The 27851-nt window shown below is 55.7% G+C and overlaps 1 protein-coding gene across 1 annotated transcript; it reads left to right on the top strand.

Moving 5' to 3' along the window:
* The first annotated feature begins 6308 nt into the window (after nucleotides 1–6308).
* Nucleotides 6309–27764, top strand: C1QL4 (complement C1q like 4). The gene is made up of 2 exons (XM_050925714.1): nucleotides 6309–6872; nucleotides 27585–27764. The coding sequence occupies exons 1-2, from the start codon at nucleotides 6309–6311 to the stop codon at nucleotides 27762–27764; spliced, it is 744 nt and encodes a 247-aa protein (XP_050781671.1).
* The last annotated feature ends 87 nt before the right edge of the window (nucleotides 27765–27851 follow it).

Raw genomic sequence — 27851 nt, forward strand, 5'->3', positions numbered from 1 at the left:
CACTGGGTGTTTTAAAGCCAATCTCCTGGCTCTGGGGTCTGGACTGGGATTTTTTTGGGGGGGTTGGAGTTGGCAACAGCATGACCACGGCCCTGGCGAGCCAGGAGCCTTCGTGTCTGTTGTACCGCAGATTACCTGATCGCCAACGAGTGCCCCAGCACCAACCCCCACACGCCCATCCCAGGGTGCGGCATAAGATGAAACAGCTATTTTAACGTGAGGTGGGAAGAACAATTCCCACCTCACGTCCCTCTTGCTCCCTGCCCCCACCTGCACCCCCAGGGGAGGAAAAAAAAACACATGGACACCCACTGGCACCAGCTGCTGGTCACAGCACTTAATACACTTCTGGAGAGTGCTCAGACACCAGGGTGAGGGGCACAGGAGCAGAACCGGGACAGGGACACAGGGGAAGGAAACAAAGAATACCCCAAACACTTGCAGAGAGCACCTCAGGCATCCAGCCACCCCAAAAGTCTTCAGGGATACACTGGATCCAATCTCCAGGGAAGCAGAGATGAGAGAGAGAGAGAGAGAGAGTGTGTGTGTGTGTGTGTGTGTGTGTGTGTGTGTCAGTGCAGACATCCACTTCATGGGTGTCTCCTTGCTTTAATCTCCTGGGACAGCCCCACCCAGAATCCCTTTTTATAGCAGAATCCCTTGCACAGCTGGTGGGGTGCGGCCAAGGCAATGGATTCTGGGAGATGTAGTTTCCCATTGAAGTGGGCGGGGCATGCATGGTGGGCAGGGTTAGCGCTTTACTCTGTATGTGCCCTTTTGTCACCCAGTTTGGGGTGGGGGCTGGGTAGGGTGACCAGATGTCCCGATTTTATAGGGACAGTCCCGATTTTTGGGTCCTTTTCTTATATAGGCTCCTATTACCCCCCACCCCAATCCCGATTTTTCACATTTGCTGTCCAGTCACCCTAGGGCTGGATTACAGCAGGGGCTCTGGGCTCCTTGTGGGATTTGGGGTCCTGGCTGCACTAGGGGCTGCTCCATCCCCTGCCCTGTGTACAGTGATTTCCATCAGGGCGCAGTGGGTGTGAAACGCTGCCATGTGGACGGGCTCTTTGCTCCGGGGTCAGGGACTGCCTAGGGCGAAGGCGAGCAGGTGTCCGCTTGGATCTCACCATGGACTTCCCAAGGTGAAATAAAACCTCGTCCAAACCCTCAGATGCCTGCCTCCCTGCTGTAAATCTGGAGTCGCTTCGGGGCAGGCATGGGGGAGTCTGCATTGACTCTGTAGGAGCTTAGCGCAGAATCCAGCCCTGGCCCCACTGCAGCCAGTGCCTTACTGGATTTCCCCCACGGTGACAGAGAGCAGAATCCAGCCCATGAGCACAAGCCCCAGTGCTCAGCACCCCCATCTTCCCCCTGCCCGAGCCCCTTTTTTCACCCCCTGGGCCCTCCCCCCCTGATTTCATCGTTCTCTGCTCTGGTGTTAACTCCTTTTCCCCTGATTTTCCTCTGCAGCTCTGACCTTGCTCTTCTCCTCTGCCTCTGTTTTTACCTTCAGCGTTTGCTGTCCCCTTCAGTCCCTCCCTCCCCTTCCATCTCCATCCCTCCTTGTTCCCCTCCCCTGTGCCACCTCTGGGGTTAGAGCAGGGGAGGCTGGGAGCCAGGACTCCTGGGCTCTAGCCCCACCTCTGGGAGGGAGTGGGGGCTGGTGGGTTCACGCAGGGGGGCTGGGAGCCAGGACTGCTGGGTTCTAGCCCCACCTCTGGGGAGGATGTAATGGTTGTGGGGGGAGAATAAGCATCTGGACTCCTGGGTTCTATTCCTCCCTCTCCCTCACTGCATGATTTTAGGCAAGTCACGTCCCCTCTCTGAGCCTCAGTTTCCCCACACGTCGGACGATCTCTTTGAGCACAGCCAGGGTCTCCTGCTGGCGTTCTCTGCCCTGTGCTCTGACCTTCCTGGAGGGAGGGCAAAGGCTGGAGCTGATGGGGCCAGAGCCCAGCCCCAGGGAAACCTGCAGCCTCCTCCCTTCCTTTGCTGGGTGTCCCTAGTGTGGCAGCTCAGCAAATGCCTCCCCCGTGCCCCCGTGAGTCCGAGGAAACGCCACTAGGGCAGCCGGGCAGGGATCTCCCTTTACTCCAGACACCAGGATCCTGCCACGTCCCAGCCAGCCCTTCATGCTCCTGCTAATTAACACACGGCTCCGCAGGGCTCCCCCTTGTCTCTTCGCTAATTAATTCGCTGTTGCTGCTCATTAGGATCAGCTGGTGGAATAGGCTGGGGCAGCAGGTCCTCTGGGCTAGGAAGAGAGCAGCTCTGGTAGCCCATGGAGCAACCCCTCCCCCTAGTTAGAGAATGGGCTGCTGCTGCTCAGCCAAAGGGGAGGGGTGGGGGGAACAGATAGACGGATGCGTCTGTCCAAGGTGGGGAGGAAAAGCAGCCCGTTGATGCCCCCCTTGCCCCGGAATCTTCTCCTCTCCCTGCCTGGGGGAGGGGGACGTTTCAGCCGCTGTAATTTGTTGCACAAACATTGTTTGAATTTTTTTTTCAGAATTGCATTGATCCCGGTGCATAAAGCACCCATAAATCTATCTAATATCCCAGCTGATTGATTATTGCCCTTTGGAAGGGGGCTGGCCCGGCCTGCAAATTAAAACCGATACGGCTAACCGCCACGTACTGTCGCAAGGGCTGCGGCGGCAGGCCTGCTCCAGGATGCGGGCAGGGGCAGTCAAACCGGGGGCAAGTCGCAGCCAGCCAGATACACTGATTTACACCAGCCCGCAGCCGGATACACAAATTCACACAGACTAAAACACACAAACCCATTGGAACACACACTGAGAGACACACCGACCAGCACATTCACATGCACACACATCAATGGAAGACCCAAGAATGTCTCACATTTAAACCCCCATTAAAAGTGACCGTCTGTCGCCAGCGGGTCAGGGGAAGGAGCAGACAAAGAGACAGAATCCCTAGAAAGCGTCGGCCCAATTCCCAGCCTGCCAGCTGATCTGAAACGGACCGGGTGGCAGGGAAGCTGGAGGTCGCCACCCTGGAGAACCAGGCAGCCATTTGCACAATTTTCCTTTTTGTCCTAATTGCTCCGAAAATGCAGATTTGACTCTCTCTGGACGATGATTCTCCGGAATCAGCCCAGCTCCCTGGAGCTCTGAGGGCAGGAGCTACATTTTGCATAAAAGGAGCAAATTCAGTAAAGATTCGAAAAGAGCAACCATAAATCAGATCCCAAAGCACAAAATGTCCCCTGCTCGCCTCTAAGATGAATGTGGGAGCACGGGAGACAACGGCAATGGGCCCAGAGACAGGTAGCTATTGAGATGTATTGGAATAGCCAGACCCTGGCTCCGAGCTTGGCCTAAACATTAACTACAATTCCCCCAGGTCGTGAGTGCGAGAAAAGGAAGGAACCTTTGCTGAGAAAGGTTTGACATGCACAAACAAACAACTGCAAGTGCTAAGGCACACGTACACACACATGCTAACTACACAAACTAGCAGACAACAAGCAGAGAGAGAGACACACACACACACATAACGCAGTCTAGGAGACAGTGCTACCACCCAAACACACACACACAGGGACATGGAGCAAGGGGATTTTTAATCCTCTGTAACTTGGTTTTGTCTGCAAGATTCTGCAGCCAGCGCAGAACAGACCCGTCATGACATTTCACTTGCCTAAAGCCACCTGAGGCCCCTCAAAATGCATTTTAATAAGGGGGGGGGGGGATGGTTTTTGTCAGGGGAGCAGAATCCATATCAAGCTCTAAAAATCCGCCTGTGGAATTTCTGGAGCTCCTAGGTAGAGATCCCTGTGGACGAGGGATAGGAACCTGCCTCAGCTAGCCCAGAATGGGACAGTTGACCATTCAGTGAGCGGAGTGGCTATATCCTGACAGCCAAGTGTGACAGGGCTGGCCAGCTGCCTCCCTCTCTCTCACACACACACCCCCTGAAACACCTGCAGCGCTCGGTCAGTCAATATACAGCATTCTTGTACCCTCCTAATACAGGCGTATTGCTCTTCGGCTGTACCTCTGCACATTACACACCACAGGCACCGCTCACCCCCCCGCAGAACTGACACACACAACATGTATTTGTCTATTCAATATATGTAGCAATAGCAACATGCCCCTATCTATGGGGTGTATCTAATTGACCCCTCTATAAATACCTGCCCTGCAAAGAGGAGTGTGTCTGATAAATGGATTTATACACACACTCATATTTTGGCCAAGGTTTCCAGAGGGAACCAGCGATTTCTAGGAGCTTTGATTTTGTGGTGCTTTGCTGATGCTCAGTGTCTCCTGCTCTGAGAAACAGGCCCCTTGTGACAAGCTGGGTACGTAAATACAAACTCACCAGAATCGCTGGTCACGCTGAAAGCCAGCGCTAGCTCGGGCAGCCACAGGACACCGCTCTGCCCAGGTGAGGCTGTATCTCTGATAGCCGACAAAGCCCACGCGAGCTCAGCAATGGAGGAATTCTGGGCTAGGCCAGACTGAGCTTAGTTTTGCATGTCACGGGGGGCTCCGGTCTCTGCACCTCTGAGACGCTGCTCAGGAGGAGCCGGAGCGGCACTCCACTGCGGGCTGAGACCAGGGGCATGGCCACTGGTGTCACATACCCGCATCCCTCATGTCTATGTATGTGTGGGAGAAACACACCCGTCTGGCTCCTATGCAAGTGTCGGTTACACACCCCCGTGCCCCTCTCCCTGTCCCTCACGCCCGCTATGGCTTCTTGCAAGATTGAGCGATAGGCTCCCTGGACGGGGTGGGGGGGTAATTGATTAATTAATGACTGTGATGGTTTGCAGCCCCTGTAGCTGTTCTGTCAGCTGTTAATCAGTCTCTGCAGAGAGGGGCGGGGAGGCACCAAGGTAAAGCGCTTTCATTGCACAGGGGAATGATACAAACCCAGCATATAAAACATGGCCTTAAACATGACTCCAGCTGGGGGGGGCTGGAGCGGCAGGATTAGCAGCCCAGAACGGGGGAGGGGGGGTAAATAGCGGTAATAGGAGCCAGGGTAACACCAGAGCCCAATGGGGCCAAGCAGCACGAGCGTGGAGGGGTCACCCATCCGCTGGCTCTGTGTCTTATAGGAAGAGACGTGATGTTTCCATGCATGAGCCGCGTCTCCTCCCCAGCAGCACTTGGGGACGATGCCCTTGGACCCCTGGCCCTGCCAGCCTGCCTCTCGCTCCTGCAAACACCCGGGGAGCCAGGCTGCTATGGATGGGATCCGACACGCCGCGGCTCCAGGCACCTAGGGCTTGCGCTGAGCCTCGGCCCCAGGCCTCCATCGCCAGGCACCCGAGGTGGCTCTGCTTGTCTTTGAGAGACTTTCAGCCTCTCCCGCCGCTCAGACCTGCCTTTGCGCACCCTGCCAGCTGAGTGCCGGGAGAGCTTGGGGTGGGGGGTGCCAGGGAGGCAAACGGTGCGGGGAGGACCAGAAGTTGGGATCCCTTCCTGCTAGTGTCTTGCTGCACAGAGATGATGCCCATATGATCTGGCACGAAGAGAAGCCTGGAGCTGCCACGGTCACCAGCTGGGTTCTCAAGAAGACAAGGGGGGAAGACAAAATATCTCTGTATCTATCTCCACACTCACTCCTCCCAGCTATCTCCGATCCCCCCTCCCGCCTGCTCCCGCTCTCGCTGCTGCTGCCGTCGCATCCAGAGAAGTGCGAGCAATCCGAAGTGTCTACTGGCAAGGAGCGAGCGTCTCCGGAGTGGTGGGAAGAGGTAGCGAGGGAGGCAGAGAACACGGGTGACTCGCTCCTGGGCAGCTTGGCGGGAACTTTCCTGTCCCTTGGAGCCGAGGCAACAAGTGAGGAGGCCGACTGCGGAGTGGAGTGAGCAAGAGGGCACCACAGGTCAGCTCCGTGGGCACCGAGCTCGGCTGCATCCGCGGGAACCGAACCAGAGCTGCGTCCAAGGGCCCCAAACCAGGCTGTGTCCACAGGCACCGAGCCGGGCTGTGTCCGCGCGCACCGAACCAAGCTGCATCCACGGGCACTGAGCCGGGCTGCGTCCACAGGCACCGAGCCGGGCTGCATCCACGGGCACCGAGCTGGGCTGTGTCCGCGGGCACCGAACCGAGCTGCGTCCACAGGCAGCGAGCCAGGGCCGTCTCTCCTCCATTGACTTTTTGGGGGGTTCCGGATTCCCCCCCAGCACTTACCCACCAGGCTCCGTCTCTTGAGAAGCCTCCACCATTACATCCAAAAGCGAAGACGACTTCCTAGCCCTGGCTGCGTCCAGGCTGAGCCGCAAGAAGAGGGTGATCGGCGCGGCCATCGGGGTGGCCATGGTGCTGGTGCTGCTGGTGGCCATCCCGCTGCTGGTGCACAGCTCCAAGGCCACCTCGCAGTACGAAATGCTGGGCAGCTGCCGCATGGTCTGTGACCCCTACACACCCCAGACCCACGGGGCGGCCTCCGCGGAAGCCAGCCAGGAGCTGGCCATCATCTCCCCGCCCCCGTTCCTGCCGGGGGGCAAAGGGGACCAAGGGAGGAAGGGCAAATCTGGGATCCGGGGGCTGCCAGGTCCCCCAGGGCCGCCAGGGCCACATGGTCCGGCTGGAGAGCCGGGCAGACCGGGGCCACCAGGGCCGCCGGGGCCAGGGCCGGGGGGCTACATCCCGTCCTTCTACAGCCCCAAGATCGCCTTCTACGCCGGGCTCCGGAAGCCCCACGAGGGCTACGAGGTGCTGCGCTTCGACGACGTGGTGACCAACGTGGGGAACTACTATGAGCCGTCCAGCGGGAAGTTCACCTGCCCCCTGCCCGGCATCTACTTCTTCACCTACCACGTGCTGATGCGCGGTGGCGACGGCACCAGCATGTGGGCCGACCTCATGAAGAATGGGCAGGTAGGAGAACCCCCTCCACCCCCACCCCCACCCTGCCGGCCTCACCTGCAACCCACCCCTCTCCCCACCTGCTCCGCCCAGCCCATGGCTCCTCCCACCCCACCTGCAACCCACCCCTCTCCCCACCTGCTCCGCCCAGCCCATGGCTCCTCCCACCCCACCTGCAACCCACCCCTCTCCCCACCTGCTCCGCCCAGCCCACGGCTCCGCCCACCTCACCTGCAACCCGCCCTATTCCCCACTGGCTCCGCCCACCTCACCTGCAACTCGCCCCTCTCCCCACTGGCTCCGCCCACCTCACCTGCAACTGGCTCCGCCCATACCATGGCTCCTCCCACCTCACTTGCAACCTGCTCCTCTCCCCATTGGCTCCACCCACCCCATCTGCAACTCCCATTAGCTCCTCTCACCTCACCTGCAGATCCCAGCTCCTGCCAAACCATCTATGAAAGACAGTAGCTTTACCTGCAAATCAGCCAAACCTACCTCCAAGCATACACTCCCCAGCTCCACCCTGCCAGTATGCCCACCTGCCCTCCCACCTGTGCCCAACCTTGCCAGAGCTGTGTGGATGTGATGGATTCGGTGCTTTGGGGAGGGGAAGGGCAGCAGCGAGGGTCTGATTCCTCAGGCCAAGCGTCCATAACCCCCATGTGGGAAGGGCTGCCTAGACCACCACAAACCTGTAGAAACAGGGCACATTCTACAATCCAGCGACTTCCTATGTGTACCAATAGAAATGACCCCTTTACACACACTGGGTTATAATCCTTCTATTCATAATGGTGTTTCTTTATTAACATTGGTAATAATAACATTTATGTACTGCAATGCTCGGGGTATTACTTAGAGAAGGCCGCTGACTGTGCGGAGAGTTTTAAATTATATAAATATATTTTACATAGAGAGAGGTGTGTGTGGCGGGATAGATAGATAGATAGATAGATAGAGGGGGGTGTGGATAGCTAGCTAGATAGATAGATAGATAGATGGGGTGGATGGGGATAGATAGATAGATGGGGTGGATGGGGATGGATAAATAGATAGATAGAGGGGGTGTGGATAGCTAGCTAGCTAGCTAGATAGATAGATAGATGGGGTGGATGGGGATAGATAGATAGATAGAGGGGGGTGTGGATAGCTAGATAGATAGATAGATAGATGGGGTGGATGGGGATAGATAGATAGATAGATGGGGTGGATGGGGATGGATAAATAGATAGATAGAGGGGGGTGTGGATAGATAGATAGATAGATAGATAGATAGATAGATAGATAGATAGATAGAGGGGGGGTGTGGATAGCTAGCTAGCTAGATAGCTAGATAGATGGGGTGGATGGGGATAGATAGCTAGATAGATGGGGTGGATGGGGTCAGATAGCTAACTAGCTAGATTTTTTTTTAAGAAGAAAATGAAGAGTTTAAAAAATTGAAATGCAAACTAGATTCATTTAGCTGGGAACCCTCCAGTTCAAGAAAGTCCCTTTAGGCTTGTGACCCAGGGTTGGGGTTAGGATTAGTCGCCAGCTCCTCATACCAGACACCTTGGCTTGGGATCTGACCGGTTTGTTTATATTATTCCTAAAGTAAAATACAGAGAACAAGAAGGCCTGGGCAACGCAATTCAGTTCTATTCAGTCCTTCCAAACACGGAGGGGCAGGGTCACCCATTCTGTTAAAAATGAAACCAAACGTCAGAGTATCTGGAATCCAAGAGGCATTTATTGTTAAGGTAGCTGTAAAATATTCTGTTAGCAGAGTCAGGGCGTTATTGTAGCAATTGTGAGAAGAAAAATAGATTTTCCCCCGACCCCCAAAATAGCACAAAATAAGATACACGCACCCATCAAAGGAACACACAAATACACACACTCCTGCAGAACACAGAGATGGGTCTGTAAAGTTTAATAAAATGTAGGAGGGTTGGTGTGGGAGAGAAGTTGTTACATTTTTTCAGATATAGAGGAATCTGAATACCGGAGATAGATTTTCAGACTGTGCTCTGTGTTGAGCAAAAAAATAAAATAAGATGTGAAGTATCTGAATACCCATTGATTTTTCAGGAAGATCGATGTTATAGAACTATAAGCAGTTATTACGTGTGTGTCTGATATATATTACGTATGGCTGTTTGTGTGTGTAATATATGTTATACTGAGAGTGCATAGGTGAATATATTCATCTAGTGGTGATATTTGTTAAATATACATTCAGGGTGTTTTTGTAGAATATATAATGTACATCAAAAGTTTAACAGTTTATATAGACTAGCCTATAGTCTAATATATAGTATTAAAATATGGTTCTATGCACATTGTACAGTATGTTATAAACACACACCTACTGTGCGTGTATTATAGTTACATTGCAGTGTCTAGACTAGAAATATTTTACAGAAGGGATATATCGTATTTAATAGTTTAGTGGTGTGTATGTACATCATTATAAACAAACATTTTATGTACATATACATTGCACAGAATGTATTAGACATAATACTTTGTATGTGTAGCTGATTTTAAATCTATGTGCACACAGTGTTTAATAGTTTAGATGCATTTCAAAGTGTCGCTATAGCACTAAATACTATTCTGCAAATAGATTTACTACACTGCATATGTTTAAGAGTGTGTTTCTACAGCGATAGAGTCGACGTTCATGGATACACACTCCCCGTGTAGACAGATTTACACTCACAACATTTCCTCTACAATCCTCCCAAGTCTCCCCAACAGTGGGGATAAAAACCGGAGATTTTTTCATCCCTGGAGAATTATTGGTCTTTTTCTCCCTTCCTCTCCTATTCCGCCTTCAATAAACTCATATCAAATCTTCTCCTCACCTCCACATGCTTTATTAGCATCTTCTCCAAGCGGGGTCTGGTGCTTTGAAATCCGCTGCAGAGAACCTGACCCAGAAACACACGAAAATGCCCTGAGAAATATTGTTTATTTCCTATTTTATGGGGTTTATTTTCACACGCCCAGAGAACCTCGCAAAGGCCAGGATTAAGATATCTAGTATCAGGGGATTCTTTTCTTTTCTTTTCTTTTCTTTTTTCTTTTCTCAATAAAGAAAATAACTCGACAGTTGAGCTAAAACGTAACCGTTTAAGAGCTCAACCTGGACACCCTCCATTTATTAAAGCTAAATAAGCCATTGATCTCAAACTTTAAATGCATCCGCCTCACCCTCCCACCGGCTGCCTGAACTAATGAAAGCAGCACCTCGGAGCAGCCGTCTGTTGTGTCTCTTGAGCGAATCAATAGACATATTTACATTTGATTGCCAAGCGTCTCAGCAAATGCTTTAGCCGTGGGATTAGCAGGCGCTAACACCAAAACCCCACTGTTTTCTAGATCTGCAAGTTCTTTTCATATCTATGCTCACATCACGGGGCCCGATCCTGAGCTGGTGCTGACTGAAGCCTATGGGCCTCCGTCACCATGTGTGATCCTTTACACCCAGGCCAAATCCAGCCAGAATTGGAACTTTTCACACCCCCGGCACATTGGTGTAAACATGGTGCAAGGTGCCGGGCGACAGAGACCCTAATGTAGCCGGGGGCCGGACAATTCTTTGCCTGTGTCAGTTGCTCTCCTTTCACCTGCAGGCTTTCCTGTCCCGCGTCACAGCGGCGATGTCAGTACTTGGGTGCTGGGACCGGCTTTCTTGCCAGCTACCACCTCAAATGAGTCTGGTGTGAAAAGTCCCCATTTGGCTGACCCTGTCCCCTTCAATCAGCAAAAGAACCCGGCCGTTAAAATCGCCCGTCTGTCTCCCTGCCAGAGGAGCCCTTCATTATTCGTGGCGCTTTGGACAGCAGCTCAACTAGATAAAACACTATTGATAGTAAATTCTCATCATCTCCAGGGGCAAGAATTGTAGCCGGTGTAACCTGACACGGCTCCATTAATGTCAGTGCTGATTGACCCCAGCTGAGAGTCTGGCCTGTAATATATTAAAAACCCCATCCTAACACCCACCTAGATATTACAGCTCAGAAGTTGGGATCATTGTAGGTTTGACCGGCTGATTCCTAGTTTAGAATAAAAGCAGAGGGCTGAAATAGCGCTGCCTGGAAAACGGCCCCAGAGGTCGAGCTGTTTTTTGGAGAGCGAGATGAATAGTGACACTTTGGGTGTATCTATGGGGCAGTCACATCCTGGGACACCCTCCTCTCTCCCTCTGCTTGCAAACAGGAGGATTTGCCTGGTTACTAAATAATAAATATCAAGAGGGGTAGAAACGGACAGCTCAGCTGGTGAGATCGGTTCATTCAACGAGTCCCCGGGGACCTGTTTGCAGTCAATTTGTCAGTGGGTTTTTTTTTTTTAATTTTATTTTTAATACCAAAACACCCTCCTGTCAAACAAGATCAGACAGGAGACGTTTCCCTCCATCACAGACACTCCACCCGGCCTTTCTGCCTAGGTCTAATAAACACCCTCTTTACTTTTTATTTATGTAGCTTATTTTACCAGGGAATTAAAGCCTTGGTGGTATTTATGTCCTGTTGGCAAGACAGTGGCTGGGAGCTGTTGTAAATCTGCCCTCAGGCAGTCAGATTTGGGTGCTGATGGGCCCTTAGAGAGACTCACAATAAAATGTTTTTATCCATTGCCTTCCGTCACTCCCCCCTGCCCAGCGCCACATCCCCCAGGATCAGGCCCAGGGAGACCACAGGTTCTTATCAGCTAAAATTCCTTCCCTCCCCTCCACCAGCAAGACACGAACCCCCTTCCCCCTGTAAAGCCAGAAGAAATGCTGCCTTTCCAATCCGCCCGCACCGGAACCCACCATTTTCACCACACCTTTTCACGGATCATGACCACGGTCCATGCAGCATGGGTCAGTGCACCCCAGGGGTGGGAGATTGGTGGATCTTGGAGGCAATTGTGCCATGCCAGAAATTGTACGAAGCTGCTAGGCACAAACACACACACGCAGGTTCGAGAAGCCAGACACAAACACACATACACACACGTAGGTTCGAGAAGCCAGACACAAACTCACACACACACACGCAGGTTCGAGAAGCCAGACACAAACACACACACACACGCAGATTCGCGAAGCCAGACACAAACACACACACAGACGCACGCAGGTTCGAGAAGCCAGACACAAACACACACACACACACGCAGGTTCGCGAAGCCAGACACAAACACACACACACACACACACGCAGGTTCGAGAAGCCAGACACAAACACACGCAGGTTCGCGAAGCCAGACACAAACACACAAACACACACGCAGGTTCGAGAAGCCACCTTGTCATGGCAGGCTCAGGTTTGGGGAGGGAACGTGGGCTCAGGGGGATCCTGGAGCGACTCCCCCCCATTGATCAGCCAGGCTCTCCCTTCCTGAGCTGACCTGACTAGAAATTGGAGGTCGGGCCCCAGTTATGCACCTCCTCTGCCAGCTCCCAAGTGACAGCCGTTTGGCCCAGCATGTCTCAGAGCCCAGAGCCTGGTGCCGCTGAGTGGTGACAGGTTGAAGGAGTGAGATTTCAAAGTAATTACAAACCAGCTCTGAGACGCTGCATCGGGAGGGGGCAGGACACGGAGCCGGCCGCCCCATGGGTGCCAGCTCCCACCTAGTCCCTGTCTGACAGGCACAGAGATGAGTTTGCTGGGCCTCAGCCGAGCTCCTAGGAAGGGAGACAGCCGCCCAGGCCGGTGCTAATTGGCAGCTGCAGCAAAAGGCCAAGGATTAAATGGGCCGTGGAGATTTGACCGGGTCCTGCCCTTGCCCGGGTCTCTCGAGGTCAGGGGGGTGCTGGTTGCAGGCCCAGCTATCGCTGGGGGTGAGTAAATAGGCACACGACAGTCTCTGCAGCTGTCAATCAAGTGCGCTCCACCAGCGTGAAACTCACAGCAACAAAACCCTCCGCTTGCAGCAACACCTCCGGCCCAGGGGTCTGCCAGAGGCCTGCAGCATGGCCCCAGGACGGAGGAGTCTGGCTCCTCACGGGCGGAGGGTGCAGGGCACATCTAAAGCAGCCCTGGACGATGACCCGGCACCTTGCCAGGCTCGGTAGCGTTGGCCTGAATTTACACACGAGGAAGAAGACACACCGTGTGTGTGTGTGTGTGTGTGTGTGTGTGTGTGTGTGTGTGTGTGTGTGTGTGTGTGTGTGTGTGTGTGTGTGTGTGTGTAAGAGAGACTTGTCTAAGGTTGCACATTGGCCCTCTGGCAAGGGCCTCGCTCAGCTCTAACCACTAGACACCACTGCCCATCAGAGCGAAGAGTAGAACCCCGGCTTCCTGACTCCTAACCCCTGCACCGAGAGCAAACATCTCTAGCGATGCGGGATCAAGAAGAGACCGTCCTGGGGGCCAGTGACCCTCTGTCTGCTGTGGCAGGGGTCTCCTATCTCACCCCTTTATCTGCCACCCAGTGCCAGCCACAGGCAGAGCCTGGCCACTGGCCTCAAGGAACCTGGGGCCGGCTCCGGGCTGGCAGATCGGCTCAGCTTAGAGCCCTGAACTAAAGGAAAGATCCTTCTACTTTTGCAGAAGACGTGAAGCTACGATATATATCCCCCCCAACCCCCACAATAGTTCTGCCTCTAATTGAAATCTGCCCCAGGAGTGCTTCGAAGCCAAATACCTCACTCCGGGTAGGCGAGAAAACACTAGAGGAATTACAGTCAGTTCATCAACAGGCAGCAATTCCTCTTGACTTCTCTCCAGAGGAATTTTAAAAGCGCATATACATTCCCCCATGCGCCGCTCGCAGACACACTGTCAGAAACCCCTCCAGGTCGGCCGCCCTGCCAGCTCGGGCTGTGAGCCTGTCAGCTCAGCCAACCTCAGCCGGCTCGCTAACTGGACGGCTGACCGCTGAGGGAAAGCCGGATGAGTCAGCAGGAGGCGCTCACTCCATAAAGACAGCCAGCGTCCCAGACCGCCCCAGTCTGCCTCTGTAAAATGCCTTTGGTGGTTGCAAGGAGACGAGCCCTTGTTCACAGCCTGTCCTAAACTATCGGGCAGCCTTAACCATCTGCTGTGCTCCACCCCAGAGGTGGATGCCTTTCAGTGCTAGTAAGTGATCCCTGTGCGTGCTGCTTATCACTGTTAAAGCTGCTATGCCCCACCCTAGAGGCAGCTGCAGTTCAGTGCTGGCAGAACGGTTTCAGCTCTATATAGGTCTGCAAAGCACTTTGGAAGGAGAGGGGCTACAAGGACACCTCTTGTGAGAAACAGAACAAGTGGCAATATTTGCAAATGCCACAACACGTAATGTTGCATTTCAGCCGATCACCAACGGCCTCTGATTTCAGGTGCCTCCGTCTTGAGGTGCCCAGCTTGAGACGCTGAGTGGTAGATCTGCCAGGAGCTGAGCTCCAGACTGGATCTCGGGCCTTAGGTGAGATCACTTTCTAATCCACCCTCTGTCTAGGAGCTGTTGGATCCCCTGCACCATTGCAGTTCCTGGGCATCCCTGCAATGAAAACCAGAGCATCAGGCACCAGTGGTGGAGCCTGTTCCCACTCGAAGCGACCGAGGGGGTTTAGGGAGGCGAACAGCAGTTAGTGAAGCTGGAATGACCCCAGCCCCAGATCTGCCAGACAGCACCTGGACCAGCTAGTTCCCGCAGCACAGCGCCCCCTAGAACCACACTGGGGCGGTGGGGGTCGGCGCTGACCCAGGGGGCAGAGCACCTCTTGTGGAATCAAGGCCTGGGCCGTGGAGGTCTCCTGTCCACGTCCTGAGCCGTGCCGGCCCTGCGGCGTGCGAGATCTGACTGGTTCACAGCACAGGGAGCTGGGGGGTGGGGAGCCTGCAGGTTAGAACTGGGGAGTTGGAGCCAGGACGTCTGCCTTCTCTTCCTAGCTCTGCAGTCACCTCCCAGCTCTGTGCCTCAGTTTCTCCATCTGTGCAATGGGGATAATTATATGGCCCAGCTTTCATTCATTCAGAGTAATTCATTAAAATTGCCTCTTTTGGGGAGAAGGGGCTTTAGCCACATAACTGCCAGCAGCGTTGAATGGGAAATAGCCCCCCAACTCCCAGCTGACCCAATGACCCCCGCACCCAAGGATACGCTCCCCCAACTCTAGTCTGCTCCTTTCTTGGGTTCTGGCAACCGAATCCAAGCACGAGGAAGAGGAAAGTGACAGCTCCCAGACAGACAGAGATGCCTGTGTGTGTGTGTGTGTGTGTGTGTGTGTGTGTGTTTGTGTTAGATGGGGTGTGAGCATGTGTGGGAGTCTGGTGTCTCTATATATGTGTTATTCCATGTGCGTTTGGATTTGTGTGTGTGGCCAGGCGTGTAAGAGGGTCACCCATGCTGTTGCTTATGTATTAATACTAAGAACACCCAGCTCCCCTCTAGCTCTTCCCAGCAGGTGCACTCGAAGTGCTTTACAAAGATCAGTGTAATTATCCCCATTATACAGATGGGGAAACTGCGGCACCAGAGGGCATGACCTGCATTTGTTCGCCAGCAGGCCAGTGACAGAGCCGGGAACAGAAATTAGGTTTCCTGAGTCCCAGCCCAATACTCCAGCCACTAGGTCACACTCTGGACCCCACGAGAGATAGTGGCATTTTAAACAGCTGCCTGTGACGGGTGTGGGCAGAAGATGGGGCACTAGAGAGCTGTGCGGCACCAAACGGGCACTTGGGGGGGGTGGATTTAGTGGAAAGAGGTTTTCCCATTTTCCTGTTTTCCCCAGAATGAGTCGGGTTCTGCTCACCGATGCCTAGAATAGCCCCTGAAATCTTGGGATGGCTCAGAACCTGTGGCATTCGCACGTTATCCTGTTACCGACAGATGTGTGAGAAATGCCGTTGAACTGCGCGGAGGGCTAGAGCTGGCAACATTTTTCAGCGAAGAGTTTAGTCACCGAAAAATGCAATTTTGTGACAAACTCAGCAAATACTCCCCCCACCCAAAAAAGGGGGTGAAAATTTCTCAACAGTCAAACAAACTGTTTTTCACTTTGACATTTTCAAAATAAAACAGTTCGACGTTTGGCTTCCAAACGGAGGTAGTTTGAAATTCGCTGGATTGAACTAAAAATAGAAAATGTAAAAACCACCCAAAAACTAACCACCAAACCAAACCAATCAGTTATTTCCCCAGGTCTGCGTCAGGCCATGCAATGACTTTGTGGGGGCTGGCAAAGCGTTAACATCTGTGGATTTCTGTGGAGGGGGTGGGGGGGGGGCGTCTGTAATTGTGTTACCAGCTTCTTCCTTCCACCTGGAATGCTGTTACTATCTGGGTGTAAAGGTGTGTGTTGCTCAGCATGTCAATGTTTGTGTGAATATGTGAGTGTTGTGTTATTCTCTGCGTGTGTGGGGTTATGCAGGTCTCTCTCCCTGGAGGCAGGAGTGTGTGTGTTGTGTTATTGGGTGTGTGTTTGTAGGTGAAGGAAGGTGCAGAATGCATTGTATTATTCTATATGGGCGGGGTGCAGGAGCCCGTGTGTTTGCACAAGGCGAGGCCTTGCCTGCTGAGCTCCAGGCCGCATGCCAGGGACCCATCGGCGGGCTGGAGAAATTCCAGCGGAACAACAAGAAATCAATCCCTTCCATTCACTTCCCATTTGGAGAGCTCAGCGGCAGGGTCACCTGGGGTGGCGGGCAAGTGGAGCAATTTGCCCCGGGCCCTGCAGGGGCCCCGCGAGCCCTGGCCGAGAAGCCCTTCCCTGGCTAGAGGCGCCTTTTAGTCAACCAGCGGCGGTCCGGGTCTTCGGCGGGGGGCCCCTTCACTCGCTCCAGGTCTTCACAGGCACTTTGGCTGCGGGTCCTTCAGTGCTGCCAAAGACGCGGAGCGAGTGAGGGACCCGCCGCCAAAGACTCGGAGCAGCGCCCGGTGAGTACACGCGCCGCAGCGGGTGGCACCTTTTTTTCTGTCTGCTCCCCTCGCTTTGTCCCAGGCCCCCGAATCCTCTGGGCGGCCCTGCTCAGCGGAGGCAGCAGCAGGCTGTTAATCTCTCGTCTCCACTGGAAACGCCCCGCAACGCTTCGATGGGCCCTGGCTGTTCAATTTTTGATTCTTCAGAGGCGGGGGTGGGGAAGAAAGACGCCAGGGTCGGCGTGTCCAGGGAGTTTTAGTGAATTTCACGCTGGGGCCTGATTGAGCGACCCAGAGGCTGACCCCTCTGAGCCAAGACAGCAGCAGGGTGAAACTTTCCACAGGCCTTTCCCTGCACCCCAGTCTACCCTGATGCAGGAAAAGGAGAGCGCAGACTCTGGGGGAGACAGCAGCTCTGCCACTGATTGGCTGTGTGTCCTTGAGCAGGTCACTTGCCTGCTCTGTGCCTCAGTTTCCCCAGTTGTAAAACAGGGGCTATACCGCTTGCCATCCCGGCTGGATGTTGAGGAAGTGCCTGCTGCTGCCACTATCGAGCTCTGCAAATGAAAAGTGAATGGAAGGGATTGATTTCTTCATGCCAGTGAGTCCCTGGCATGCGGCCTGGACGCAGCCGAGTCTGGCTCGGTTCACAGAGGGCTGCTCTGCGGCCCACGCCCACCTCCTGCGCAGCATTTGGACCGGCGACTGAAGGCAGTTTGGAGCTGGTGGAGCCCGTGTGCGGAGCAGAGGAATCCAGGCAGAGACGGATTCAGAGAAAGGAACCTAAATCCACTCCATAAAGCCCTGTCCCTGTCAGGTGGAGGCCGGCCTTTGTTTATGGCCCTACCATAAGCTGCCTGCTGGCAGTTTGATCCCTTTCTGTGCGGTGACAGGCAGCCGTGGAGCAGAGTTTATCCCCTGCTGTGGCGGCTTGAGCCCCCGAAAGGCTTCGGCTCATTGTCAGAGATTTTCTAGCAGGGGCTCAGGGGACGCCCGGACAGCTGAAGCGAGGAGGCTGGGGGTGGGGGCAGGGCATGGGGCGACTTGTAGGCACTAGCAGGGGGAGGCAGTGCAGGGTGGGGGCCTGGGGCCCACTGCATAGAGGGGCAGGACGCAGGGACCCCGGCCTGCTGTGCAGTGAGCTGGAGGACAGGGGCAGGGACCCAGGTGCCAGCAGGATGCCAAGCGTCCCCTGCTGTCCCCGGGGGAAGGGAAACCTCTGATCGAGGAAAGAAGCCGATTCCTTGGCCGGAGACCAGACAGGGGCAGGTAGCTGCAGTGGTTTAAAGCAGGGTCATCCCTGTCTGCCCACAGCCACTCGTTCGACAGCACCCCAAGCCCAACCACGTTCACGGGACGGGGGCTGGGTCACCGAGATGCCTGGCACCAGAGCGACTCACACCCAGCATGCACCGTCCCCCAGCAGCCTCCCTCTGGCTTCTCGCTCGACGACACCCCATCAGTTTCGCTCTCTGTATCTAGTCATGGCAGCACCCAGGCGGGATTCCCGCTTTTGAGGGTCATGTGTGCCCCAGGAAAAGGTGACAACAAAGAGAACAAACAAGCTACAAGCCCCCTCCCCCGGGTCAGATCCTGCAAACACCTGAGGACTGAGCCAGTGGGAGTTAGGTGCCTAAATCCCCTTGAGGTTCTGGGCCAAGGAGGCGCGGGAGCATCTGCAAAACTACACGTGTGCCCTTCCCCTCTCCCTGCACTGGCTGTTTTGTTTTACATTTCCCGGCCTGTATTAGGATTGTGTAAAATCTATTACTGAGAGTGATTAATAATGAAAATGTGATGATGATCAAATGCAATTATCAACAGACCTTAATTATGTTTCCTATTAATATCCTAATGGGAAAAAGTGATCACTGACCCGAGCAAATTCTTTGAAAAACCCCCTTCCTCGTCACCTCGGCTGGACTCAAGCTTTGCCTCCCTTCCGTTTTCAGGCTCTGCAGCGTGGTTGTCGCTGGCTCAGTCCCAGGACATTAGCAAAGCCAGGTGGGCGAGGTCACATCTTTACCGTTTTTGGCTAGAGCGGCAGAGCAGAGTTTGCTCCAGCCTGGTTGACGCCCAACGCTCTGTTTCTTAAAGGAGCTGTTTTAAAATTCATGGTAACACACGCAAATCCTTGAACCCCCCGCACCCGGGCACAGAACGAAGCGCTGCAGCCGGGGGGCGGCCGCGGTGCCATACACTCCAAACACAACAAAGAGGTTGAATTGTGCCTTTGAGAGCAAAGCCCGACGCATCCTTAAGCAGGGTGCTGCGACCGGCCCCTCCCTAGAAACCCAGCTTCGTGGGTGAGGCCGGGCTCGTGTAAATCTGTGTCAGTTGAGGCTGCACATGCTTAAATCTGAACAGGATTGGGCCCCACGGCATTAGCAATGTGAGCATCAGAGGTATCTATTCTTTCCACGGGCTCAAAGTGAGCTCACAAGCCCTCGTATCAGGGGCTGCGCTGACTCGATGAGAGCCAGGCCTGTCCACAGAGCTCCCCATGCAAACAGAGGCCGGGCTGGGATCTACCCCCTTCGGGTAAATGGGGCTGGAGATTAAAGGGACTTGCCCAGATCTCCTGGGTCCCAGACCAGGGCCTGTCATGAGCCCTACTCAGCTGCCGTGGGCGCGTAGTCCTAGGATCCGCACGCATTGTCATGAGGAGGTTCCCAGGATCGTTTATACCCTGAGCATCGTTAGCACCGACTCCAGCCCGTTGGACACTCCCAGCTAAGCACCATTCCCACAGATAGTTCTGAGGGCTGGTGTTCGGGAACAAACGAGGCTGAAGACTGGTAGGTGAAGGGAGCGCTGATGTTCCTGGGACTGGAGGGCGGGTCTCGCAACATTGGGTGTGTTCCTGAAAGCCCCAGCTCCTGGAGTCAGGAGATGATGTGGGATCTGGGCTTATGTGACCAGGCGGGGGAAATGGGGTTGCTGAGTCCATCTCCATGCTGGTGAGGCTGCTTTTCTCTTGCTGCTAATTCTATTGTTAGGTAACAAATAACTCGTATTAGCAATAACCTCTGTCTCCAGTCAGTGACTGTGTTAGTGTCTGAACATATGACACAATTAACTATCATCTAGATTCCTAATGCAGTGGTTATAGTAATTATATTTAACACCCGATGTAATTAGTTCATAATTAATAATTGTGATGCAGTAGGGACTGTCTGTGTGGGGAATGGGAGAGCAGAGGAGGACTTTAGGGGATGGACGATGCCAGGGCCTGTAACCTGAGCTAGGTAAGGGAGGGGAAAGGTCAACACCTTTGCCCGGGAAGGGGACAAAGGAAGGGAGTGGCAGGAGGGAAGCAGTTTGAGTTTGGGCTTGGGGCTGTGTGGGCGGAATTCAGGGGATCCTAGCTAGGATCCAAGCACCCTGAAAGCCCAGAAGGACTCGGTGGAGGGGTCCTGACTGTGCCTGCAAGCTCTGCTGTAACCTGTGTTCCTGTTGTCCAATAAACCTTCTGTTTTACTGGCTGGCCAAGAGTCACTGTGGGTCCCAGGAAGAGGGGTGCAGGGCCGGACTCCCCCACACTCCGTGACAACTGGTGGTAGCGGCGGGATATACTGCACCCCGTGGACGGCGCTTCCTGCAGTAAGTGACTGGGGAGCAGTAAAACGAAGGGGTGGTTAACCCCTGGGAGTGTGTGCCCAGTGAGAAGGACTTTGCAGTAACAGGGTCCCCCGGGGGATTGCAGCGAGCGGTCCCAGGGGCGGAGGAGTCTGCAGCTCGACCCTGGCAGAAAGGTAGTGACCTCAAGAAGGGCTGGTGCACTAGGGGTCCCCCTGGAAACCGTGGGGAGCGGCGAGCACCCCGGCCTGTGAGTGGTCAGCAGGAAGATGTATGCCCAGCGGCGCAAGTGTGACCTGCTGGAGCTGTGCAAGCAGAGGGGGCTGCACCCAGGGAGGCTCAGCAAGGACCAGCTGATTGCCCAGCTGGAGCAGGGAGACTGCATGAATGAACGGAGCCCTGTCTCTGAGGGAAGCACCCGGGCAGATGCAGCGCAGGCACCAGTGTCTGTCCCTGCTGGGAGTGGTCAGCCGGCGGACGAGGGCCTCCCGAGACCCCCCCTTCCTAGGCCTAGGGGAAGGGCGAGGAGGAGCCCAGTGTATACCGAGGGCACCGTGACCCCCCCGGCCAGCAGGGGAGCCTCACGGCGAAGCTCACCCCCCAGCAGGGGATCCTCCCGGCGACGCTCGGCATCCGTGGAGCGGATGCGGCTGGAATATGAAAGGGAGCTGAGACGGGAGGAGCTCGAGTTAAAGAGGCGAGAGCTGGAGGAGAAGGCGAAACAGCGTGAACATGAGGAGAACCAGCGTAAACATGAGGAGAACCAGCGCCAGCGAGAGTGGGAGGAGAAGGAGAAACAGCGTAAACATGAGCTGGACCTGGCCCAGCTGAGGAGCAGTGAGGCTCCGGCTGCGGTGAGTGAGGGGGGACCCAAGCCTACAAAGAGGTTTGATAAGCACTTGCTGCCCCGGCGTAAGGAGGGGGAGGACATAGATACCTTCCTGACGGCCTTTGAGAATGCCTGCGAGCTGCACAGGGTTGACCCTGCAGACAGGTTCGCAGTTCTCACCCCCTTACTGGACTCCACAGCCGTGGAGGTGTACAGCCGACTGAAAGGGGCGGAGGCAGGGGACTACGAACTGTTCAAACAGGCCCTGCTCCGCGAGTTTGGGCTGACTCCTGAGATGTACCGGAAAAAGTTCCGGAGCCAGCGTAAAACCCGTGAGGTCACATACCTACAACTGGTCAACTGGGCGCAGGGGTATGCCCGCAAGTGGACAGCTGGGGCCCAAACTAAAGAGGACCTGCTTGACCTATTTATACTGGAGCACCTGTACGAGCAGTGCCCGTCCGACCTGAGGCTGTGGTTGATGGACCAGAAGCCGGAGAACCCGCAGCCTGCAGGCCAGCTGGCCGACCAATTTGTGGACAGTCGGGCAGGGGATGGCAGGGAGGAATCTCGAAGGAGCAAGCCTGCCTCAACGCAGAGAGAGAGTCATCATGGGACCTCCCAGCGGGGTCCTATGGAGAACCCCCCCAAAAGGGGAACAACCAGCGGCAGGTCCCTCCGACCCACTCAAGGGGACCCACGAGACATGGGCTGCTATCGCTGTGGCCAACGAGGTCACAGACGGGCCCAGTGCCCCAAGCTCAGGGACAGACCAAGCAGACCCAACCCGCAGAGGGTGGACTGGGTAAAAACCCAATCGGAGGAGGGGCTACATTCCCAGGAAAGGGGGGCTGGCAACATACCATCTGTGGATGCTCCAGGCTCCGGGTTTTTGGTTTACCGGATGGGCGCGGGGCTGCCCCTCCGGAAGGAGTGCATTGTTTCCCTGGAGGTAGATGGGAGGAAGGTCACTGGGTACTGGGACACGGGCGCAGAGGTGACGCTGGCCCGGCCCGAGGTGGTGGCCTCAGATCAGATGGTGCCCGACACCTACCTGACCCTGATGGGCGTGGGCGGGACCCCATTCAAGGTGCCCGTGGCAAGGGTACACCTGAAATGGGGGCCAAGGAGGGCCCCAAGGATGTGGGGGTACACCGATATTTGCCCACTGACGTGTTAATGGGAGGGGACCTCGAGGACTGGCCTAGTAACACCCAGAGTGCCCTGGTTGTGACTCGTAGTCAGAGTCGGCAAAGGGCACTGCACCCCGACAACGGGGAAGGTACTCGACCCGAGGTGCAGGACCCTAACCCAGGGAGCGGGGAACGCCCAGGGGCACGGTTCAGAGAGGCTGCGGCCTCAGACCCAGCCAGCAAGAGAGAGCCGGTCCCCATCCCTGTCCCAGCTGCTGAGTTCCAGGCCGAGTTGCAGAAAGATCCCTCCTTGCGGAAGCACAGGGACCGGGCTGACCTTAGTGCGGTACAGACCATGAGGAGAGGTTGCAAGGAGAGGTTCCTGTGGGAGAAGGGGTTCCTGTACCGAGAATGGGCTCCCCCAGGGGAAGTAGAGTCATGGGGGATCAGGAGGCAGCTGGTGGGTCCCCAGAAGTTTCGTCACAAGCTGCTGTACCTGGCCCATGACATCCCTCTCACAGGGCACCAGGGAATCCGACGCACCAGGCAGAGGCTGCTACAGAACTTTTACTGGCCTGGGGTCTTTACCCATGTCCGACAGTACTGCCAATCCTGTGACCCCAGCCAGAGGGTGGGGAAGGCCCAGGACAAGGGGAAAGCGGCTTTGAGGCCTTAACCCATCATAGAAGAACCTTTCCAGAAGGTGGCCATGGACATAGTGGGACCCCTCAGCAAGATGACCCGGTCAGGGAAGAAATACATCCTGGTGGTGGTGGATTTTGGCACTTGCTACCCCGAGGCGGTGGCCTTGTCCTCTATCGAAGCAGACACAGTGGCAGATGCGCTGCTGACAATTTTCAGCCGGGTGGGGTTCCCCAAGGAGGTCTTAACGGACCAGGGGTCCAACTTCATGTCGGCCCTGCTCCGGTCCTTATGGCAGAAATGTGGGGTCCAGCACAACTGGGCCTCAGTGTATCACCCCCAGTCCAACGGGCTGGTAGAAAGGTTCAACGGGACGCTGAAGATGATGCTAAAAACATTTATGAACCAGCACCCGCAGGATTGGGACAAGTACTTACCTCACCTACTGTTCGCGTACAGGGAGGTACCCCAGGAATCTACCGGGTTTTCACCTTTCGAACTGTTGTATGGAAGGCGGGTAAGGGGGCCCCTAGACCTGATGAGGGACGAATGGGAGGGGAAGGCCGCTCCCGAGGGAGAGTCAGTGGTGGAGTATGTCCTGACCTTCCGGGAAAGACTGGCCGAGCTCATGGGCCTGGCCATGGAGAATCTGGCCCGAGCCCAGAGGAGGCAGAAGGTCTGGTATGACCGCACGGCACGGGCCCGTGCCTTCGCCACCGGGGATCAGGTGATGGTTCTCATCCCCGTGAGGAGAAACAAACTCCAGGCCGCCTGAGAAGGGCCCTTCAAGGTTATCAAGCAACTGAATGAGGTAAACTATGTGGTGGAGCTGTCAAACCGGGCACATCACCGTCGGGTGTACCATGTGAACATGATGAAGCCATACTATGACAGGGGGAATGTGGTGTTGGCCGTGTGTGGACATTGGGAGGGGCAGGGAGAGGACCCCTTAGTAGATCTATTCCCTGGGACAAAAGCTGGTTCCCCCCTGGAGGCGATTCCCCTCTCTGATCAGCTGACCCCGGGCCAGCACGCTGAGATCAGAGGGGTGCTGCATCTATACCGACAGCTGTTTTCCAACCAGCCTGGACGCACTAATTTGACTGTCCACCGGGTGGAGACCGGGTCACATCCCCCTATAAGATGCTCCCCTTTTCGGGTCACCGGGAAAACTGCCCAGGATCTTGAAAGAGAGGTCAGGGACATGCTGGCTTTGGGGGTGATCCAGCCGTCTTCCAGCCCTTGGGCCTCGCCAGTGGTGCTGGTCCCCAAGAAGGATGGGTCAATCCGGTTCTGTGTGGACTATCGAAAGCTCAATGCCATCACCGTATCTGATGCCTACCCTATGCCCAGGCCTGACGAGCTCCTAGACAAGCTGGGAGGGGCTCGGTACCTTACCACTATGGATCTTACGAAAGGCTACTGGCAAGTGCCGCTGGACGCAGATGCCAGGCTGAAATCGGCCTTTATCACCCCTCTGGGGCTTTACGAGTTTCTGACCCTGCCCTTCGGCCTCAAGGGAGCACCGGCCACCTTCCAGCGTCTGGTGGATCAGCTTCTGAGGAGGATGGAGAGTTTTGCCGTGGTGTATATTGATGACATCTGCGTCTTCAGCCAGACCTGGGAGGACCACATGTCCCAGGTTAAACAAGTCCTGGACCGACTCCGAAAGGCTGGGTTAACAGTAAAGGCTGAGAAGTGCAAGGTGGGGATGGCTGAAGTATCTTACCTGGGCCATAGGGTGGGGAGCGGCTGCCTGAAGCCGGAACCAGCCAAGGTGGAGGTGATCAGAGACTGGCCTGCTCCCCAAACCAAAAAGCAGGTCCAGGCCTTTATTGGGATGGCGGGGTACTATCGAAGGTTCGTGCCCCACTTTAGTGCCATAGCCAGCCCCATCACTGAACTGTGCAAAAAGGGGAAGCCAGACAAGGTGATCTGGACTGAGCAGTGCCAGGAGGCTTTCCGGGTGCTGAAGGAGGCTCTGGTTAGCGGCCCAGTTCTGGCAAACCCAGATTTTGACAAACCCTTTATGGTGTTCACCGATGCCTCAGACACGGGACTGGGGGCGGTGTTAATGCAGGAGGATGAAAAGGGGGAGAGACAACCCATCGTGTACCTGAGTAAGAAGCTGCTACCCCGGGAACAAAGCTACGCAGCCATCGAGAAGGAATGCCTGGCCATGGTGTGGGCCCTTAAGAAGCTAGAGCCATATCTCTTTGGGCGACACTTCACCGTGTACACCGACCACTCTCCCCTGACCTGGCTGCACCAGATGAAAGGAGCCAACGCCAAGCTCCTGAGGTGGAGCCTGCTCCTGCAGGACTATGACATGGACGTGGTCCATGTGAAGGGAAGTGCCAACCTGACAGCAGACGCGTTGTCCCGGAGAAGGACCCTGAACTTCCCCAGGTCACTGGGCAGAGTGACCCTGCTCAGTTCAGTCTCGAAGGGGGGAGAGATGTGATGGAGTAGGGGCTGTCTGTGTGGGGAGTGGGAGAGCAGGGGAGGACTTTAGGGGATGGACGATGCCAGGGCCTGTAACCTGAGCTAGGTAAGGGAGGGGAAAGGTCAACACCTTTCCCCGGGAAGGGGACAAAGGAAGGGAGCGGCAGGAGGGAAGCAGTTTGAGTTTGGGCTTGGGGCTGTGTGGGCGGAATTCAGGGGATCCTAGCTAGGATCCAAGCACCCTGAAAGCCCAGAAGGACTCGGTGGAGGGGTCCTGACTGTGCCTGCAAGCTCTGCTGTAACCTGTGTTCCTGTTGTCCACTAAACCTTCTGTTTTACTGGCTGGCCGAGAGTCACTGTGGGTCCCAGGAAGAGGGGTGCAGGGCCGGACTCCCCCACACTCCGTGACAATAGTCAACAATAATATAGTGAGTATACGATAGTTATGTGGAGTATTACATAATCATAAAGTGATTATATTAATCATAGTTATACGGTGTAATATATATTAATACTATACCGCATAAATATAATTACTATAAGCTGTTAATTACGAATTGATCTCTCGATTCATATTATAATTGTATAGATTCTATAGAGATGAATTATTAATAGTAACAGTATAATGACAATCGCTCATCAGGATCCCAAACAAAGCGTGGGACTGGCCCCTACCCCCCCAGATTCTGGGATGGTTTTTAGTCTCTGTGAGTTTTGCTGACCCACCCATGCATGACAATTGCTGGCTCTAGATTTCTCCAATATATTCAGGATGATGAGTCTGGCCAAGCTTCCAGCTTCTCCCCAACCCCCTAATTAATCAAGTCAGCCCCCCACACCAGCCCCACAACGGCCCGTCCCACAGCCCAGCAATCCACTTATGCCCTCACATCGGTTCTGCCTCCTCCCAACCTCACCTCTGCTCCTTCTGCAGCTGCTGGGGTCTTTACCCCTCTCTCCCAGGCCTGGGGGCAGGGAGCCCCAGGGAGCCCCCCACATGTTACAGGGAGGAAAGGGATGGGGGAGGGGCAGACTGACCCATTGTTCAAGGAGCAGGGGAGGGGGAGCAGCTGGGCTCTTTCTGCTCCTTCCCCGCAACCCAAAAGCCCCTCTTGGCTCCTGGGGGGGGAGGGGGGAGAGCGCTGCCAGCCTCCAGCAGCCATCCTGATTGGCTGCTCATCCTCAGGGTGTGGGGCAGTCAGGAAGACAGCCAGTCAGATGGGGCTTGGGGGGTCCCACCCCCACCCCCCAAGGCGGAGGTTCCCAAGGGGGCTGCAGTTCCCCAGTGCCGAGGCAGCTGCTTGGCGAGGAAACGGCTGCCCTGGTGCTGGGGGAGGGGATTAGCCCCCCGACCCACTGCCCAGGGTGGGGGCGATTCACCCCCCCCAGTCCAGGGTGGGAAGGTTTGACCTCGGGGTGGGCCCCCGTCCCAGCTCTGGGCCCCTGGCCAGTGCTAGGCCGGGGTCGGACGAGAGGACCCCGGTGGTCCCCGCTCACCTTCCAGGCACCGAGGACAGGCCTGCGGCCGCCAGGCCCCTGATTTCACCGGGGCCAAGAGGCCAGTGGAGCAGACGGGTCCCTGCCATGGGGTCACCCATGCCCCAGCGCTGCCCTACCCCACCCATCAGCGGCTGGGGGCTGCCCGGTGCCACTGGGGAGGGGTGGATCGCCTGAGGCTTCCCATGTGTGAGCGGGTGCAGGATCGGGGCCACCCCACTGATGTGTCGCACTGCGCCTCCTTCCTAGCCCCGGCCAGCTGGAGGAGACCAAATTCCCGGGTCCTTCCACACCCGCCAGGAGCCGCTTGCCTCCCCCCGATTCTCCGGGAGGCCTTTGGTTCACAGCAGCCGGGTAATGAGGGAGCCGGGCTGTGGGGCTGGCCAGGCCCTGCCCCCAGCTAGCTGAGGGAGGCTGCAGGTTTCGGTGGCGAGGGGGAGGGGTTCGGGGGGGCCATTCGCAGGGGATTAGGATGCACGGGCAGTAGCCAGCACACCGGTTGCTTGTCACTCCATTTCTCTGTAGTGACCTTTGGGACCTGCATCGTGACCCCCGCTGAGTGAGGGCGGGGGGAGCGGGCGAGGGGGCCCCAGAGCCAGACCCCAGGAGCTCCCCCCAGCTTCGCACCTGCATGAAGGGCAGTACATGGGGCAGGAGATGGAGAGTGGGGGTCCCCTCAGCTGCAGCACTGCCACCCCCCAAGTGTCCATGAGGGGCAGGGGCTCAGCAGGGAACCCCCCCATCTAACGCTCCCCCGTCTCCCCCCAGGTGCGGGCCAGCGCCATTGCCCAGGACGCCGACCAGAACTACGACTACGCCAGCAACAGCGTCATCCTGCACCTGGACGTGGGTGACGAGGTTTTCGTCAAGCTAGACGGGGGGAAGGTGCACGGGGGGAACACCAACAAATACAGCACGTTCTCCGGCTTCATCATCTACCCGGACTGAGGCCCCGGCCGGAGCCTGTCGGTCCCCCAGCGTCGCCCAGGGGCTCTTAGACTGACCCCGTCTGCACCCCCAGCGTCGCCCCGGGGG

This window comes from Gopherus flavomarginatus, chromosome 16, assembly GCF_025201925.1.
Source record: "Gopherus flavomarginatus isolate rGopFla2 chromosome 16, rGopFla2.mat.asm, whole genome shotgun sequence".
Classification (NCBI taxonomy): Eukaryota; Metazoa; Chordata; order Testudines; family Testudinidae; genus Gopherus; species Gopherus flavomarginatus.